The sequence below is a fragment of the Dromaius novaehollandiae genome, unplaced genomic scaffold (genome assembly GCF_036370855.1).
Source record: "Dromaius novaehollandiae isolate bDroNov1 unplaced genomic scaffold, bDroNov1.hap1 HAP1_SCAFFOLD_27, whole genome shotgun sequence".
NCBI classification, from domain to species: Eukaryota; Metazoa; Chordata; class Aves; order Casuariiformes; family Dromaiidae; genus Dromaius; species Dromaius novaehollandiae.
In genome coordinates, this window is record NW_026991415.1 from 4,624,124 (window position 1) to 4,640,750 (window position 16,627).

The 16,627-nt window shown below is 50.2% G+C and overlaps 1 protein-coding gene and 1 pseudogene across 1 annotated transcript; one reads left to right on the forward strand and one right to left on the reverse strand.

The window, feature by feature from the left end:
- The first annotated feature begins 3,145 nt into the window (after positions 1–3,145).
- LOC135326332 (olfactory receptor 6E1-like) lies at positions 3,146–9,445 on the forward strand (annotated as a pseudogene).
- Positions 9,446–10,392: 947 nt separating this feature from the next.
- Positions 10,393–11,115, reverse strand: LOC135326333 (olfactory receptor 14A16-like). The gene has a single exon (XM_064504213.1). The coding sequence runs from the start codon at positions 11,113–11,115 to the stop codon at positions 10,393–10,395; it is 723 nt and encodes a 240-aa protein (XP_064360283.1).
- Positions 11,116–16,627: the final 5,512 nt, after the last annotated feature.

Genomic DNA, 16,627 nt, shown 5'->3' on the forward strand with positions numbered 1-16,627 from the left:
ATAAGCTGGATGTCAGCACAAGCAAGGTGTAATAAAGGCACACTGTCACAGAAATAGTAATCGATTACATTGGGACCACAGTACGGCAACGGGGCTTTCAGAACCAGAGACGACAGAATCATGACAAAGCCACCCACCCAGGAGCCCCAAACAAGCTGACTGCATACCTTGCTTGTCATGATGCTGGGATACCTCAGTGGGTGACATATTGCCACATACTGGTCATGGGACATAACAGCAAAGAAGATGAAGCCAGTTGTGCCCATGAGGAAATAGAAGTAGAGCTGGCTAAAGCAGCCAGCAAAGGAAATGACCTTCTTCTCTGACAGGAAGTTTGCCAGCATTTTAGGAACCACAGAGGAAGTCATGGAGATCTCAGTGAAAGACAGGGTACTGAGGAAGTAATACAATGGCAATCAGTGTATACCAGGACAATGAGAAGAGCGTTTTCCAAGACAGCCGCTAAATAAATAAGCAGGAACACAATGAAGAAGAGGATCTCCACCTCATGCATGTTAGGAAATCCCACTAGGATGAACTCTGTCACAGATGTCACATTCTCCATCTCTGTGCATTCTCTGTCATGGGAAAGAACAACAGAGTAATGTAATTTTCTCAGGTGACATCTAGTAAGTTTTGGACATCCTGATTTTAAAGAGAAGTTAAGTCCCTACACATAGGTATTCAGGGTCGAGTTCATCACACCTAACTTGGACATCTGCACCTTCTGAGTTAGTCATGTAGTACCATTTTTTGAGGCTGCCTAGCCCTCCACAACTATAGAAGGGGCCTGGAGTGACCAGTTCAGCCTAAGACATCTGTCTTTGCAACTGAGATTCATCATGCCTGACTTAAGGTGCTTGATTTAGTTGCTCATAATTAGGCATCCAGTACCATTTGAGATGTCTCAGACATCCCCACAAAGCTTAAGTCTTAGATAACTGGAGGTCTCAGTGTGTCAGCAACTGAATGGAGGCTGCAGGTGCCCACCTACAGGGTACAGTCAGTAGTGCCTAAAGGGCCATTCGTCTGTTCTTGTCCAAAAATATGTCTTGTCCAAAAATACAGGCCTACTTTGGTCTGTTTTGGCAATAACCTTTCTAGAGATGGAATATATCCCATTCCAGCTAATCAAACAGGAGAGGAAGTGTCTAATCAGGAGAGGAGTGTGTAATCAAAGAGGAGAGGAAGGCATCCCTAAAAGGTCATTCAGACCATTGCAGTCTGCCTCTTTCCATTGACGGCTGAGGAATGGAAGATGACAACCTTTGTGAAACAGCTGTCACAGTTTGGTGCCACCAGTCTTTGCCATTGCTCTTTCCTTAATAAACAGAGGTGACATAGGTAGGTCTTTATTGCAAAGCTGCCTCAATTTCTCTGTAACCATCATTCAAAATTACCATGAAATCATAACACAAGAGAGACTACAGTGATATTGCTGTAGGTGACTGGGCTTGAGCTTTTGCTCAAATGATTACAGCCAGCGGCTAAATTTCAGCAAATCTTCCAGATGAACCCAGTGCAGAGATCGCCCTATGCCAGACTAGAGGCAGAGAGCAAGACAGAGTATTTGGGATCTAGGACTAACCTGAGCCCCAAGTTAAAATGCCAGTGCAATCATGGAGTATTGCCCACTACTGGGCTTCCCATTTTACTCCCTGTATAAGAGCCACGTGCTATGCTCTGAGATGGGGTCTGGGGGGACAGCACAGTTTGTGGAGAACCTCTGTTTCACTGCTTAAAACCCGTCATCTCCTCCTCTCCCCTTGCATTTTTGAGGCATCCTATTTATGGAGTCATCTGCTCCTTTCCTTTATATGTCTAAAACCAAATGCAAAGGTGGAGGGAAAAATGTCAGTATTTATTGCCTGTGTTTTCCTTGGGCTTCCTTCTGTTAGACGTGTCCATTTGTTTGAAAAGGAAATTAGCTACTAAATAAATTAGGAGATTTGAGATTGAAATAGGGAGTTTCATGTATTTCATTGGAGGTGTCTGTGAGCAGCTGGAGCCCGTACTCATTTTCCCTTGGCTCCCTATATAGTCAATGGAGATGAACAGAGAGCTCTAGAGGTTGGGTCCTCCCAGACTGTAACCAGCATGTGAAAGAAGTGTTACCAGTCTCTTCCAGACACTCTTCTCTCTCTGCCCTGGCAATATGGGAGTATGCTAACTTGCTCAAACTGAAGCGCCCAACTTCTAGACACCTAAAATATAACCCTGCTTCATGTTTTCTTTGTTCCAGATGCTTCCTGTTTCAAATAACCAGAAGGACAGCCTTTAGGTTTTTCACACGAGATGATTCCCCCCTCCCCTAAAGGGAAAGCCACTTCCAGTGACTGAAAGGAACCGTCATGAATTTCACTATTTAGAGTATTAAAAAAGGCAAGTTATGCTTGTTCCCTATTTCCTCCCCTTTTCTGGAGAAAGAAGATGTGGAAGGAAGCAGGGAACTACAAAAGAGATACTCGATATTGGCTTGTTTCGAAATCAACAGCCTCCCAGATGTTCTGAATCAAAAAAGGCAAGTACTGGAAAGTAGAGGGAATAACTTTCAAAATGCATATATAAAGGGATGGTCTGGCATCTGCAGATAACAGTAAGCATTTTTGCTGGGACATTAGTTTGGCTTTTGAAACACAGATGTGATGGATGTTTGCAATAAGTCAAAGTGAACTGGGAATTTCCAAGGCATGGCATGAAATAGTTCACAATCTCTTTAAAATATTGTGCTCTTGGGAAAGAATCCTTTGTGAGAGTTTGGAAAAGGTAGAAAGAAGACAGCAAAATCTCTGAGGACTGTAAATGTGAAACAGAGAAATCAGGGTGTGATGAATGGTTGAGAGGAATAGTCTGTCTGTGTTACATAGGAAGCAAGCAAGGGAGCAAAGAAGGAAGGATACAGCCTCCTGTGCAGACTGTGAAATTCTCACACTTGTTTCTTCCTGCTCCTCTCTCAGCAGGACGTACTGAAATTGGGCATGGGACCAGGAAATGGAACTGTAGTTGCTGAGTTCATCCTAGAGGGTTTCTCAGGGCTTGATCAAAGACTACAGCTGTTTCTCTCCCTGCTCCTTCTGCTCACCTGACAACTGTGATAGGGAACACAACGATCATTTTCCTCGTGTGTGTGGATCACCGCCTGCAAACCCCCATGTACTTTTTCATCAGCAATCTGGCATTCCTGGAAATCTGGTTTACATCCTCCACAACTATCAAATTGTTGGTGATTCTGATCTCTGGTAGGAGGACAATCTCATTAAGCAGCTGCTTTGCCCAGTCCTATTTCTATTTTTCCCTGGGTGGTACAGAGTTCACTCTCCTTGTTGTCATGTCCTTTGACCGCTACCTTGCCATCTGCCAACCTTTGCATTATGCTGCTGTCGTGAAGTGGCAGCTCTGCACCCACCTCGTTGTTGCTGCTTGGGTCATAGGCTTCACACTCTCGAGTTCCCGCCTGGTCCTGCTCTCAAAGCTGACGTTCTGTGGCCCAAACAAGATCCACCATTTTTTTGTGACAACTCTCCCTTGTTCCAACTGTCCTGCTCTGACACCAGCCTGCTTTGGAAAGCAGACTCTCTTTTCATATCATTTGTAGTGCTGGGTTCCTTATGTTTAGTCCTGGTGTCCTACATGTGCATCTTCCATTGTATTCTGCACATGCCATCAGCATCTGGGAGGAAGAAAGCTTTTGCTACATGTTCTTCCCATCTCATCACCTTAGCCATCGGATATGGAAGCTGCATTGTTCTCTATGCACAGCCCTCAGAAGATGCTTCCTTGGAGGCCAACAGAACCGTAGCTTTGCTGAACACTGTCCTGTACCCATTCTTAAATCCCTTCATCTACAGTCTCAGAAACAAGACTGTGAAACTGGCCTTGAAGGAAGCCATTGGCCGTGCAAAGGTTGGACTTTTCCCCCAGTCATGATGTTTCTCGAGATAGCAATTTTAATTATGTATCATGTAAAATATCACACACACACAGATATGTAGCTACTAAATACAGGTGCCTCAGGAGATTTATTTTTGCATTGGATTGTAGTAGTGAAAGGAGGAAATGTGAATTGTGTGTCTCAGTCATGGGGGGTTATTATAAACAAAATTGAAAACAAATTAATAAAATGCTGGAAATGTACTTCTTAGGACTGGGGCATAGTCTGCCAGTGGGTGCTGACACAGGGAAGCTTTCATAAGTCATCTCAGGAAATTTAGCTGAAAACTCTGGGGACAATGTCCCAGGACTGTTGAGAAAAGCTCAGAACATCTCTCCCTGAATAACAGAAGATGCTAAGCACAAAAATTCAGCTCCAGCCTGGGTCCTTCTGCACTGCAGTGGAGGATGTGGTGGCCCTGGTCTTCCCATCTGGGCCCACAGCTCCACCAGCAACGTGGGGTTAGGGTATGCAGGCAGACAACTAGGCTCTGGCTTGAGGTTGAGCTAACTGACTGAACTGCTTACTACGCACGTACTTGACTACATACATAGTAAAACTGGGACCAGTGAGGAAAAAAATACTTAGAGATGGACTGTTTATTGCAAAGGGGATAAAGCTGGCGAAAGGGAGGGATCAGTTAGATCATGGAAGAAAAAGCATGGGAAAATGGAGGGAGAGGGAATAAAAGGGGCCAGTTTTGTGTAAGCAAGCTGCTGGCAAGTACACTTGCCTGGCCAAGCTGTGTGCCTGGTCACTGCGGTCTGCCTTAGCGTCGTATTAAATCCTATTCCTAGCTACTTTCTGGGTGAGCGTTCTCTGTTCTGTGTGAGTACATGTGTGGAAGGCTTGCAGCCCTCAAGGCAGCCAGCTGCCAGAGACACCCGTGCAAGGGTGCATGTGAGGTCTCCTGCAAGCTTGGAGTCTCATTAGCTGGTGAGCAAAAACAGGACCAGGCCATTTGCATGGTTCATGTTTATGAGTGCTGCTAGTGTCTCTGTGGTGCCTGTAAAGGTACTGTGCCCTGGCTGAATTGATGTTTTGGTGGCCCACCATGTCCGTACAGAGTGTGTGTGTGCCTACTGGAAGCACATGTGCAGCCTCACTGCTGGCAGGACCAGGGAGCAGAGAACCGCAGCAGTCTCCCAGCCAGTGGACCAGGGAGGAGGGATCCCCCAGATCCAAAAGTCCACCAGGTTCAGCGTCCTTTAACAGTGCAGGCCTTGGAGGTGCTGCAGCTACTTGATCTTGATGTCAAGGTCCCTCTTCTCCATTACTTTGTGATCGCCAAAGGGGACAGAGATGACTATAGGCTTAGGCTTTGGGGTTGCAGCATGAAGGACCAGCTTTGGCACACATCTTTCTATTTCCCCACTATTAGTCTAAACAATATGAAGACAGAGATTTTATAAGTGTTTGGGTCAGTGATCCCCTAGAGTCAAAGGGAGATTTTTTGTTGTTGTTGTTGATCAGACTTCTCATCTGCCAACCTTTATTGTAAAAGTGGCTGGGTTTGGATGGGCAGTGCCATATGAACTACCCTCCATTTTAAAACCATCTACAGAAAGTAGCACTACTTAGTCAATCTAAATAGCAGGGGCAATGATCACTGTTTTGCTGCCAGCCCATGAGCAGGACAGTCGTGGTGAGCGAAACTTCATTGTCTGAGGATCTGCTGCACATTACTATATCTATCTTCATCATATCCACAGGTAAAAAAAAAACTGGGGGATTTTTAAACTAAATACCTATTGCAAATATCTCAAGACCTGTTTTCTCCTTTTACACAATGGATATTACTCTTGTATTAAGAATGGCAGGAAGGTATTTGGGTTGAGAAATTCTTTTGAGCGCTGTCAGACATTGTACAAGCATCTCCATAGCTACATTATTGCCATTTCTGCCTGCTGCAAAACTGTGCAGATAGCATAGGCATGTACAGATAGGCACAAGAATAAGGTGTCCTAACTGCAAGCTTATATATAGGTCTGGGCCAGCACGAGGCCATGGCTATTAGACTTTAAATGATTTGTCTATGATTTTGTGAGAGAGCTGCACAGTCTACATGGAAAAGCATCTCAAATGTAAAAGCTGGGAATGCAGTTTGTGTCATGAAAAGATCTTGAATGTCAGCCAGCATCAGTGTTTCATGCCTGTGGTCAAACTCCCAGAAACAGGGCAGGGCTGTATTTTCTATGATATGTAACAAATACAGGAAACTGGAACAAATGTCCGAAATTATATTTCTTTCCTGGAGTTAGCACTGGAAGTAGCATGGGATGAAGAAGGGGTAGAAAGGAAACCTCAGTGAGAATGGGACATAAAAAGGGTTATGAGTCTCATGGACTTTATTTGGCTGTTTATGAACACAAAGTTTCAGGGCTAACCCCCCCGCCCACCAGCAGATAATGCCAAAAGCTGTGCTGGCCCCTTTGTTGTTAGTCTGCTTCTGAATAAATAAATAAATGAATAAATAAGGACCTAACACTAATCACCCAGGGTGTCATATGCATAGAAATCCCCAGCCTGAGTAGGCTTCATAGACTGTTGGGGACCAAGATAGAATGATGCTGTGTAAGACAGCAGAGAATCTTTAAGGCAGAAAGTAATGATGTGGTAACTATGATTTGTGGCCAGAATGTGTGCACGTGAGTCACCAGTGATCATGTGCCTTCTTGCCTACGTGCCAGCAGACACGGTGTGCCCCCCTGCCTACGTGCCAGCAGCTGCGGTGGGCCTGTCCTGCTGGACTGTCCTGCCCGCCTGCTGGGCATCAGGAGATGTCTTCCTACCTATCACGAGATGCCACAATGTCTAGGAGATACTTAGAGGAGTGGCTGAGCTTGATTGCTATATAATTGGCCATTCCTACCTCAGGTCTGTGTCGTTGTATGCCACAAACCACCTGGGACACTAACTTTGCCACTAACATGGAGGCAGAGAAGCTCCTGAGCCCCTTACAGACAGAGGCTGGTCCAAAGGCCACCACCCCAATGGCACCAGACCCCCAGACATGCCTGCCTTGCTGCTGGGCACCCTCCAGCCCCAGGCAGGAGGTCTGCAGGGAACAGCGTGGGGTCTGCAGCCTGCAGCCCTGGCCACCCAGCAGGTGTGGTGGGACCCCACTCCTCTAGGTCAGACTGGGCTCTCCTACATTTCCCTAGTCTGAAGACTGTGTTCCCCTCAGCTGGGAATACAGCCAATCAGGGAGGGTCAACATGGGAAACACAATCTCTGTTCTGGGGTGTGAAGAGAGAGGGGAGGGCAGAGGGGGATCTGCTCCTGCCCTGGGCAGTGATTCCCTCCCTGCAGCCAGTACAGCCCTGCTGATGCCCTGTAACCCGTGGGCCCAGGACATGGGACTCTGATCTGCTCGGGCTCTAAAGATTTGTCAGATCTTAGGACCCAGCATGCAAAGCACCAGTCTGGGGACACCTCAGCAGTTGAAGGGGCTGAATGCCTGGCGTGTTCCTGAGAACTTCTCTGCAGTCTCCTGCACTGGTTTGACTCCTGTTGCCCATGGAGCAGAGACTCCTTTTGAGGATGAACTCACTCCCTGTGTGACTCTGAGCACAGGGTTGACCAGGCAGTACAAATGCCAGCAAGGCCTCAAGTGAACAACAGTGTCCCCTGCCCAGGACTCCACTTTCCAGTCCCTTCCTCCTGGAGGATTTGGGTTGGGAGGGACTGCTGGAGATCTCCAGGACCACAATCTTCTCTGAGCTGGGCTAACTTTACAATTAGATCAGGTTGATAAGTGCCTTCTCCAGGAGAGATTTCAAAGATCTTCTGGCCCCTGCCCCAGTGCTGCTTCACTATCATAGTTACTATTTTTTTTTCCCATAAACTCATTTGAAATTTCCTTTGCTGCTGCTTGTCCTTGTTGCCCCTTGTCCTTTCCTCCCCTTGGCCCCCAGCCAACTTTGACTGAGGACAATCACAGCCTCGTCTCCAAGCACAGCCTTACTGGGATTTCCTGGGACTGTGTGGGTGGGCTGTTCTGGCCAGCTCAAAGCAGAGCTATGTGTTACAGGTCCCTACACGGTCTCAGATGAGAACATATGGAGACATAACATGAGTTAGGGCAGAGCCTCTGGGCCGATGCCAGGGCAGAGCCAGAATCAGCAGGGGTGAGAACAGCAGACCTCCAGCAGCTCCTCTCCACATATGGGCAGGGAGCGATGCACCTGGAAATGCTCCTGAGAGACGATGGTGACACAGGCTGCGGTGCTTGACTCCAACCACCTGTCCTGGGTCTGGGAGCCTTGGCATGCAGTGTCAGTGGCTGCAGCCCCCGAGAGACCCCCGACCCTGCCAGCAGCAGAGAGTCCCCTCCACGACTGTCGGGAGCTTCCTGGAGCGTCATGGCTCCCATCTGCGCTCCATCCCTGCTCTGGCCCAGCCCTACTGCCTTGAGCATGGCCCCATGGCCCCACTGTACAGGCACTGCACAGGAGAGGGTGCATTCTGGGGTGGGGAAACATCTCCCCAGCACGGTTCCCATGATAGCCCCCAGTGCCCCATCCCCCAAGGCCCTCCTGCCCAGCAATTTCCCACCAATCCCCAGCCCCTGCCCAGCCCCAGCCATGTCCCCCCCGGGGTTAGCAGAAGGCCATGCTCTGGGGTCTGGGCCCAGGGAGAGGCCAGGCAGGGCTGGACAGCAGGCAGATGGAGCTGGTCACATTCAAGGATCACCCCTCACCAGGATCATGGGGAATGGCCAGTGCTGGAAATGGCTGCTATAAGGGGCTGGGGCTGGGGCTGAGGCTGGGAGGAGTTTCCTGGGACTGTTTCTCCTCTCTGTTCTTGCAACAACAAGCTGGGCTGGATCTTTGTTCTGATAGACCCTGTTTCAGGGCCCCCATGGGAGAAGGTTGGTCTACAGGCCCAGTAGACAGGCCCAGGACCTCCTCTGCATGCTCCCTGCCAGCCCTGCAGAGGACCCAGGAGAGGGCTCATCCTCCCAGGGCTCACAGCTAGATGCCCAGTCCTCCAGCTGGGCACGGAGCCTTGTCTGGGGGTGACTTTTGGGGTAGGGACCAGGATGCAGGGTGTGGGAGATTGTCTCAAGGACATGTGCTGGGGACAGGGCCTGAGGGACAGCAGCAAACCGATGTGGCTCCTTACTCATGCCTCCCCCAAAGCAAGCTCTGACAAAGGGTCCTAGCCTTCTTTTTGGTGCAGCCTATCAGGAGGGACAATGACACTATGAGCTGGGAGGGTGGGGAGCATTAATCCTTCTTCAGGCACTTCCCAGGCCATGGGGAGCTCCAGGACTTCAAGGACTTCTGGCTCTGCACCATGAGCTCGCTTTAGTGTACCCACACTCTGAACATTGTCATGGATTATATGTCAGCATTTTTCTCTCCAAGACAATTGCAAGTCCAGTTCTGCTTCTTTCTGATCTCTCCCAATCCCTACTCTGATCTTGTAGGCCATTCCTACCACCCCTCTCCTGTTCTCCTCCAGGGCCTTGAGCTGATGATGCTGCTCTGCAGAGCAAGCGGACTGTGAGGCCACAGGGCCACGGGGTGACTCTGCGCTGGCCGTGCTGGTCAGGGTGGAAATCAGACCAAACCAAATGGGGATCACAGCCTCTAATCCCTCCAGGGAACTGCAAATGTGGCAGGTGCTTGGAGGGACTATGGAGCATTTCCAAAGGTGCTAGTTGTGTCCAGGTGTGCCTCTAGATCCTGCCCCTGGTATTTCACAGAGGGTGACATGAATCACTGCAGTCTCCCTTCCCCGTGCAAGCTGGGTCCTCACTGCCTCTCCTGGGATTGCAGAGTCCTCCTTTGCCCACAGATACCTGGGTTTAGCACTTTACCTTTAGATGACTCCACCTTGGAGGATCTTTCCTTCTGTGAGGCTCCGCTCACTGCCCACCCAAAGAACCTGCTGTCTCAGGAGATCCCCTGTGCTCTCCTGGCCTCTCCAGCTTCCCCCTCCAGAAGGACAGGCATCTGACACTGTGCTTAAACATGCGGTACAGCTTTGCTTATGCAAATCTGAGACCATTCATCCCCTCCACTGTCACTGGACACTGATGGGGGAGTCCTAAATCCAGCCCTTGTTCTCTAAGAGATCAGTACATGATTAGGAGCTTTTTGCTGCTGGATCCATGGACAACCCCTACTCAGCAGGCCCTTCTGGAGTGCAATTCCTTGGGCCTATTCCTGACACCAGCTTTGGAGGAAGCCCAGCCTTCAGGCACAGCACTGGGTAGAGCCTACTTTATTACAGAGATACTGTGAGGGAGTCAGCTCTGACACAGTTATTATTAATTAGATATAATTTTATGCAGACACAAGGTGAGACAGAGCAGTCTCAGTCAAGGTGGAATGAACCCAAGCATTTGTGCAGCAAAATGATAACAAATACTACTACTAATAATAACAACAGTCATAATAAAATTAAAGTGAACAAAAAATGCACAGTCCTGGTATGGGATACACTGAGAGTCATTTGTGGAGAGCAATGGCAATGTTACCACTGCTGAAAAATGGCCATGAAAGCACTTTCCCCAGCGCATCTTTGAGTTCCTTGTTCCTCATGCTGTAGATGAGGGGGTTCACTGCTGGAGGCACCACTGCGTACAGAACAGCCACCACCAGATCCACAGCTGGGGAGGAGATGGAGGGGGGCTTCAGGTAGGCAATCATGACAGTGCTGATGAATAGGGAGACCACGGCCAGGTGCGGGAGGCACATGGAAAAGGCTTTGTGCCGGCCCTGCTCAGAGGGGATCCTCAGCACGACTGTGAAGATCTGCACGTAGGACAGCACAATGAAAATGAAACAACCAAAGATTAAAAAAACACTAACCACAAGAAGGCCCACTTCCCTGAGGTAGGAATCTGAACAGGAGAGCTTGAGGATCTGGGGGATTTCACAGAAGAACTGGTCCACTGTGTTGCCTTGGCAGAGTGGTATTGAAAATGTGTTAGCAGTGTGCAGGAGAGCATGGAGAAAACCACTGGCCCAGGCAGCTGCTGCCATTTTGACACAAGCTCTACTGTCCATGAGGGTCCCGTAGTGCAGGGGTCTGCAGATGGCAATGTAGCGGTCATAGGCCATGACTGTGAGGAGAGAATACTCGGCTGCAAACAGGATCCCAACCAGGAAGACCTGGGCAGTACATCGCAAGTAGGAAATGGCCCTGGTGTCCCTCAGAGAATTGGCCATGGATTTGGGGACAGTGACAGAGATGGAGCCAAGGTCGAGGATGGAGAGGTTGAGGAGGAAGAAGTACATAGGGGTGTGGAGGTGGTGGTCACAGGCTACGGCTGTGATGATGAGGCCATTGCCCAGGAGGGCAGCCAGGTAGATGCCCAGGAAGAGCGAGAAGTGCAAGAGCTGCAGCTCCCGTGTGTCAGCAAATGCCTGGAGGAGGAACTCATTGAGGGAGCTGCTGTTGGACATTTTGCTCTCTCTGAGCATGGGGAATTGTCCAAAGAAGAAAAGACATTGAGAAGTTCGGAGAGATGTTTCAAGCAAAAAACAAACAAAAAAAACAAAAAAACCCCCAGCTGTTGCAGTTCTCATAGAACCCCCCACATTGCCTCTCTCTTTACTGAGTAGATCTCTGTGCAGCTCCCTTGCTTGGGCTGCACTTTGCAGTGTGCTGCTGCGAGGAGCAGCGACCTCTGCCCGTGGGCTCCAGAGGAGTCAGTTGTGTTGTGCAGCACTGGGAATGGGGGATTGGGGGTGACGAGCGCTGACACTCACAATTTCTGTCAGCTGAAATACACTCATCATGTAGAAGGGGTTTTCAGCATCTTCACTCTCAGTTCTAAAGAATGAGGTTTGAGGAACAGAGTTTCTGGGATTTCTTATTTTCTTTGAGATGTCCTTGTCACCCCTGGGCAGTGTTCCTCAAAGGTAGAAGTCCTTGGTGGTTCTACTGTGAGTCCTGAGAAAAATGGTTTCACTGTCCTTTCTTGCAGCATGAGGACAGCTAGTCTGTCTATTAGTCTTGTTCCCAGCTGTCCTGTGCTCCCACCTCGTTGAGCTGGTGGACGATCGCACTCATATGTTACCCTAAAAGGAAACCAGCCACTGCTGAGAGCAGAAGAACCCTGTTTCAAAGTGCAGGTCTCCAAACTTCTCACCCTTTCTCCAGGCACCAGAGGGAGGTCTCCACACTCCCCTTCTAGCCAAGGACACCCCGAGCTCTTTTCAGATGCCCATGTACAGACACCCACCATCATCTCCATACTCTCTGCATCTCTGTACTGTCTTCACGGTCTCTCAGATATCACAGATATGCTATGAGACAGCAGTGCCTTTCTGGGGGGCCGCTCGCAGCCTGGCAGGACACCACAGGGAAACAGTCAAAGGACCAGCAGGACTGGAGATGGGCTCTCCTTAAGGGAGGATCAGCTCATTTCCCAACCCCACAGACTGCATTTCCTGGAGTCGCACAGCTTAGAAGGGGGCTGTGGACCCCTCACTTCCATGCAGACCCCTCTGCTGCCCAACTCGCAGTGGTGGTGTCTGAACTGCAGCTGAAAACCCATCCACCCCGGAGCACCTGAGAGAAGAACAGGGGCAGCATGGACAGCAGAGGAAACAAGGAGCAACACCATGATCCTGCTGCCAAGGGAGGCAAGGAGAGAGACAGAGGGACACTTGGGAAAGCCTTCGCCTTACCCAGCTGGGCATGCCACCTGGCAGATGGTGACATTGCAGGGCAGTCGCTCTCAGCCCCTTTGCTGGGCAGCACTAAAAGGGACCGTGGCAGGAGAGAGGCCTCTCTCTTCTGCTGGAGGTCTGGCTACAGAGGAGGCAGCTGAAGGCCTGGGCTCCATGGCTGTCAGGGCAGAGGCTCTGCTGGGTGCAAGCAGAGACGTGGGGGGCTTGCTCAGTGCAGTGTGTTGGCATTGGAGGGACTGATCATGACTTGCCCAAATCCATCCTCCCACGATGATTCTCTTAGCAGTTCCCTCTCCTTCCTTGCCTGTCTCTGCTGCCTGGAGCAGTCCCTGCTGGGACCTTTCTCTGTCCCAATATCTCTTCTAGTCAGTGCTCACAGACCGCGTCACACCTTTTTGTGTGCTCAGATCTGCCTGACAGAAACCTCCTGGGACAGTGCACTGTCCAGAGGCGTCTCTGTGCCTGCAGTTCGTAAGGAGCAGGTAACATACACCCAAGGGAGACCACACAGCTGATGCTGATGCTGATGCTGTCTGTAGGCGGAGGTGGGGTTGAAGGGGCTTGCTGAGCTTTCTCCCAGACCTCCTGATCTCTGAGAGGGAAGGTTTGTGAGTCCCACTTCCTTGTTAAAAAAGAAAACTCTCCTTTTTTCTCCCTGCTAAAATTAGGGAAAAAACAGAAAGCAGAGACACCAGATGGAAAGCTCCTTCCCTTGGAAGTAGCCCTTCTCTTGATCTTCTGCTTGGAAAGACCCCTTGGACATGTTGTGTGCATGAGCTAGACCTGTGAGCAGCCTCGACCCATGCAGCACCCTCTTGATGGGAGAACAAACCTGCCTGGCCAGGGGTCGATCCTCCCACCCAGAGCTTCTCCCTCAGTGCCGTGGGGAGCTCCCCAGGCAGGCTGAGTGCTGACCCTTGCAGGCAGCAGAGTCACTGCCCTGAGCACACAGCACCCTGGGGCACAGGGATGCTGCTCTGACTCACTGCCCTGCGCAGACCTGGGTGCCCACCCCAGCAGCACACCGCTGCAGTATCTCTGGAAGAAGGTAGCAGGATGCCCTGTCCAGTAGCAGGATGCCCTGTCCCTGTGATACTGAGGAGGGGAAACCTGCTCTGAAGCATCTCCTTCTCCTGCTATGCCCTGGATAATCCAGGAGAGAGAGCATTAAAATGCCTGTCACCCCATGTTACGGGGCTGGGTTCAGAAGACCCCTCCAGGAACCTCAGTAGTATCACCCTGCAGCCAGAGACTTACCGTGCAAAGGGCTGTGAAGATTCCTCCCACAGTGAGCTCTCCTCTGTCCTCCCACTCCACACTGCCTCGCACTTCTCTCTGCCTTCTCTCAGCTCATGTCAGCAGCAGCAGGCAGTGCCCGCAGCCCTGCTGCTCTTGGCAGAGGAGCTGCTCCTGCACACAGCTGTGTCTGGGCAGTGCTGCCAGGTTGCCCTGAGCTCCCTCCATCCCAGGAGCCTGGCCCCACTCAGGAGCAGGGGCCCAGCTGAAGGCCTGAATTTCTCTGTCCCTTGTGCTCCCTCCACCTGGGAAATGTTCACTGCAATAAACTAAAATAATCACCAATGGTCCCTCTCTAAACACTGAAGGAAGACTGATTCCAGCATTGCAATTTGTCTCATCAGAGGATGGTTATTTGCAAGAGGTGAAACTGTCCCACTCTGGCAGCCCCTATTCCCATCTCTTAACTAGGCAGGACACCTAGACAGGGACAAGAAGGGATTCATTGATGCCATGGTTCATATATTGATTTGGATGAGTCAATCTGGGCATCTCATGATGGTTTAGAAGGCCCTGGGCTGCAGTGGGATTCAGATCCCTCCCATTATATCTACAAACACACAGGAGCTGAGGTTCCCCTTGCTGAAGGTGAAGTGTACACAACAGAGAGATCTGTCCATGAGCTCCTTGCCTAAGCTCCCATTGGAATCAGTGGAGATGGAGAGTGGGAGTCAGTTGCCCACACACAAACACCTGGAGACATGTGAAGAGACAGAGATGGTCCAAGGCATGTGCCAGTGTCTGCTTGCTCTGTTGGAGTGACTGTGACACTCATCCTTTTGGAGCATCCGGTGGGGGCCAGATGGGGAATTTCCTGGGCCATCTCAAAGGGCACTAGATGCCCACTACTGTGAATCAGCTCAGGCAGCAAACCCCTCTCCTGCCATTCCTGCACAGCCCAGCTCTGTTTCTCCCTGGCCTTGGACACTGCAGAGTTTGCCCTCTTAGTGAGAACCTCCTTTCACCATTACATTGCCACCTGCTCTCTATGCCAGCATGTCTCTGCTCTGAAGTGGGGCCATTGCACACACGGTGTCTTTGGCTCTTGGTAACAGGTTTCACCATGACCAGTCTGTTCCCTGTGTCACAGCTGAGGCTCTGCAGCCCAAATATATGCAAATGCATGCATCCTGGGGTACACACAGGAACAGCTGGAGATGTACAACCTGCCAGAGGTCTGAAACATCATTGGAATGACTGAGACATGGTGGGATCCCTCACAGGATTGGAAGGCGATGCTTGCAGGGTACAATCTCTTCAGGAGAGACTGTCAGGCAAGATGAGCAGGGGGGATGTCTGTTGTGTGAAGGGGCAGCTCGGGTGTGTGGAGCTTTTGCATTAGATGGACAAGGGTTGGATGAGAGCTTGTGGGTGAGCATCACAGTAAAGGTGACATCATGATGGGAGCTACAGACCACCTCAGAAGGGTCAGGAGGTGGATGCAGCCTCCTAAAAGCAATGGGAGAAAGTCTGTCAGTCACAGGCCCTGGTTCTTGTGGGGGGAACTTTAGGCCCCCTGACATGAACTGGAAGGGCAAACAGCAGAGTGCAAGCAGGCAAGGAGGATTCTGGAGGGCATCAAGGACAACAACTTCACACAGCTGCCAGATGAGCCAATAAAGGTGAGGCTTTTCTCTCAGGAAACCCAGCAGGTCTTTAAGGACAGACCTGCCAAGCACAAGGATGGCTCATCCCGATACTCGCTAAAACTAGCAGACACCTCAGGGGACCAACTTGGCTAAACAGGGAACTCACACTTGAGCTCTAGGGTATTAGGGCAGCATACAGCAGGGGGAAGAAGGGAGAGGCAAAGGAGGAATTTAGAAATATTGTCCCGTGTCATAGACATGGTGTTAGGGAAGAAAAAGCTCCCCTAGGACTGACACTTGCAGGGGATGTCAAGGGCATGGAGATGAGCTGCTACTGCTCCAGTAAGAATGAAAGAACAAGAAGGAAAATGTGGCCTCACTGCTAGATGGGACAGGGATTCTTGTAGCAGCAGATGCAGATAGGTCTGAGGGACTCAAGCCCTTGTTAGCTTCTGTTTCCACAGGCAAGGTCTCCTGGGCTGTTGTGCCTTGAGTCAGGACTCCAGAGGAGAAAAACAGCCAATGGTGGAAGAGGTTAGTGAGGGATTCCTTGTGAGAACTCAAACTACACCAGTCAGCGGGTTTGGATGGGCTGCATAGGAGGATGCTGTGAGAGCTGACTGCTGTCACTGCAAGGCCACTCGCTACCATCTTTGCAAGGTTGTGGAGATGGGGTGAAGTCGCAATGACTGCAGAAAGGCAAATGTTGCATCCATCTTCAAAAACAGCCACAAGGGCAACCTGGGGAGCTGCAGGCAGTGCAGCCTCACTTTGGTGAGGAGTGAGTCATGAAATGAATTCTCTCAGATCACATTTCTGGGCACATGAAGGAGAAGAAGGTGCCTGGGAACACTTAGCATGGATTTACCCAGGGAAGATTGTGCCACACCAACCTGATTGCCTGCTATGAATAAATAACTGCATTTGTTGATGGAGAAGAGTAAATGTCTTTTACCCAGACTTTAGCAAGGTGTTTGACACTGTCTCCCTCAATATTCTTGCATTCACGTTAGAGCGTTATAGGCTAGAAGAGTAGACAACCAGATGGGTAAAAAGCTGCTTGGATGGTCAGGCTCAGAGGGCAGTGGTGAATGGGTAGCACTCTTCCCAGAGGCCAGAGAGAAGTGGAGCACCACTGATCCCTCCAGAAACTTGTC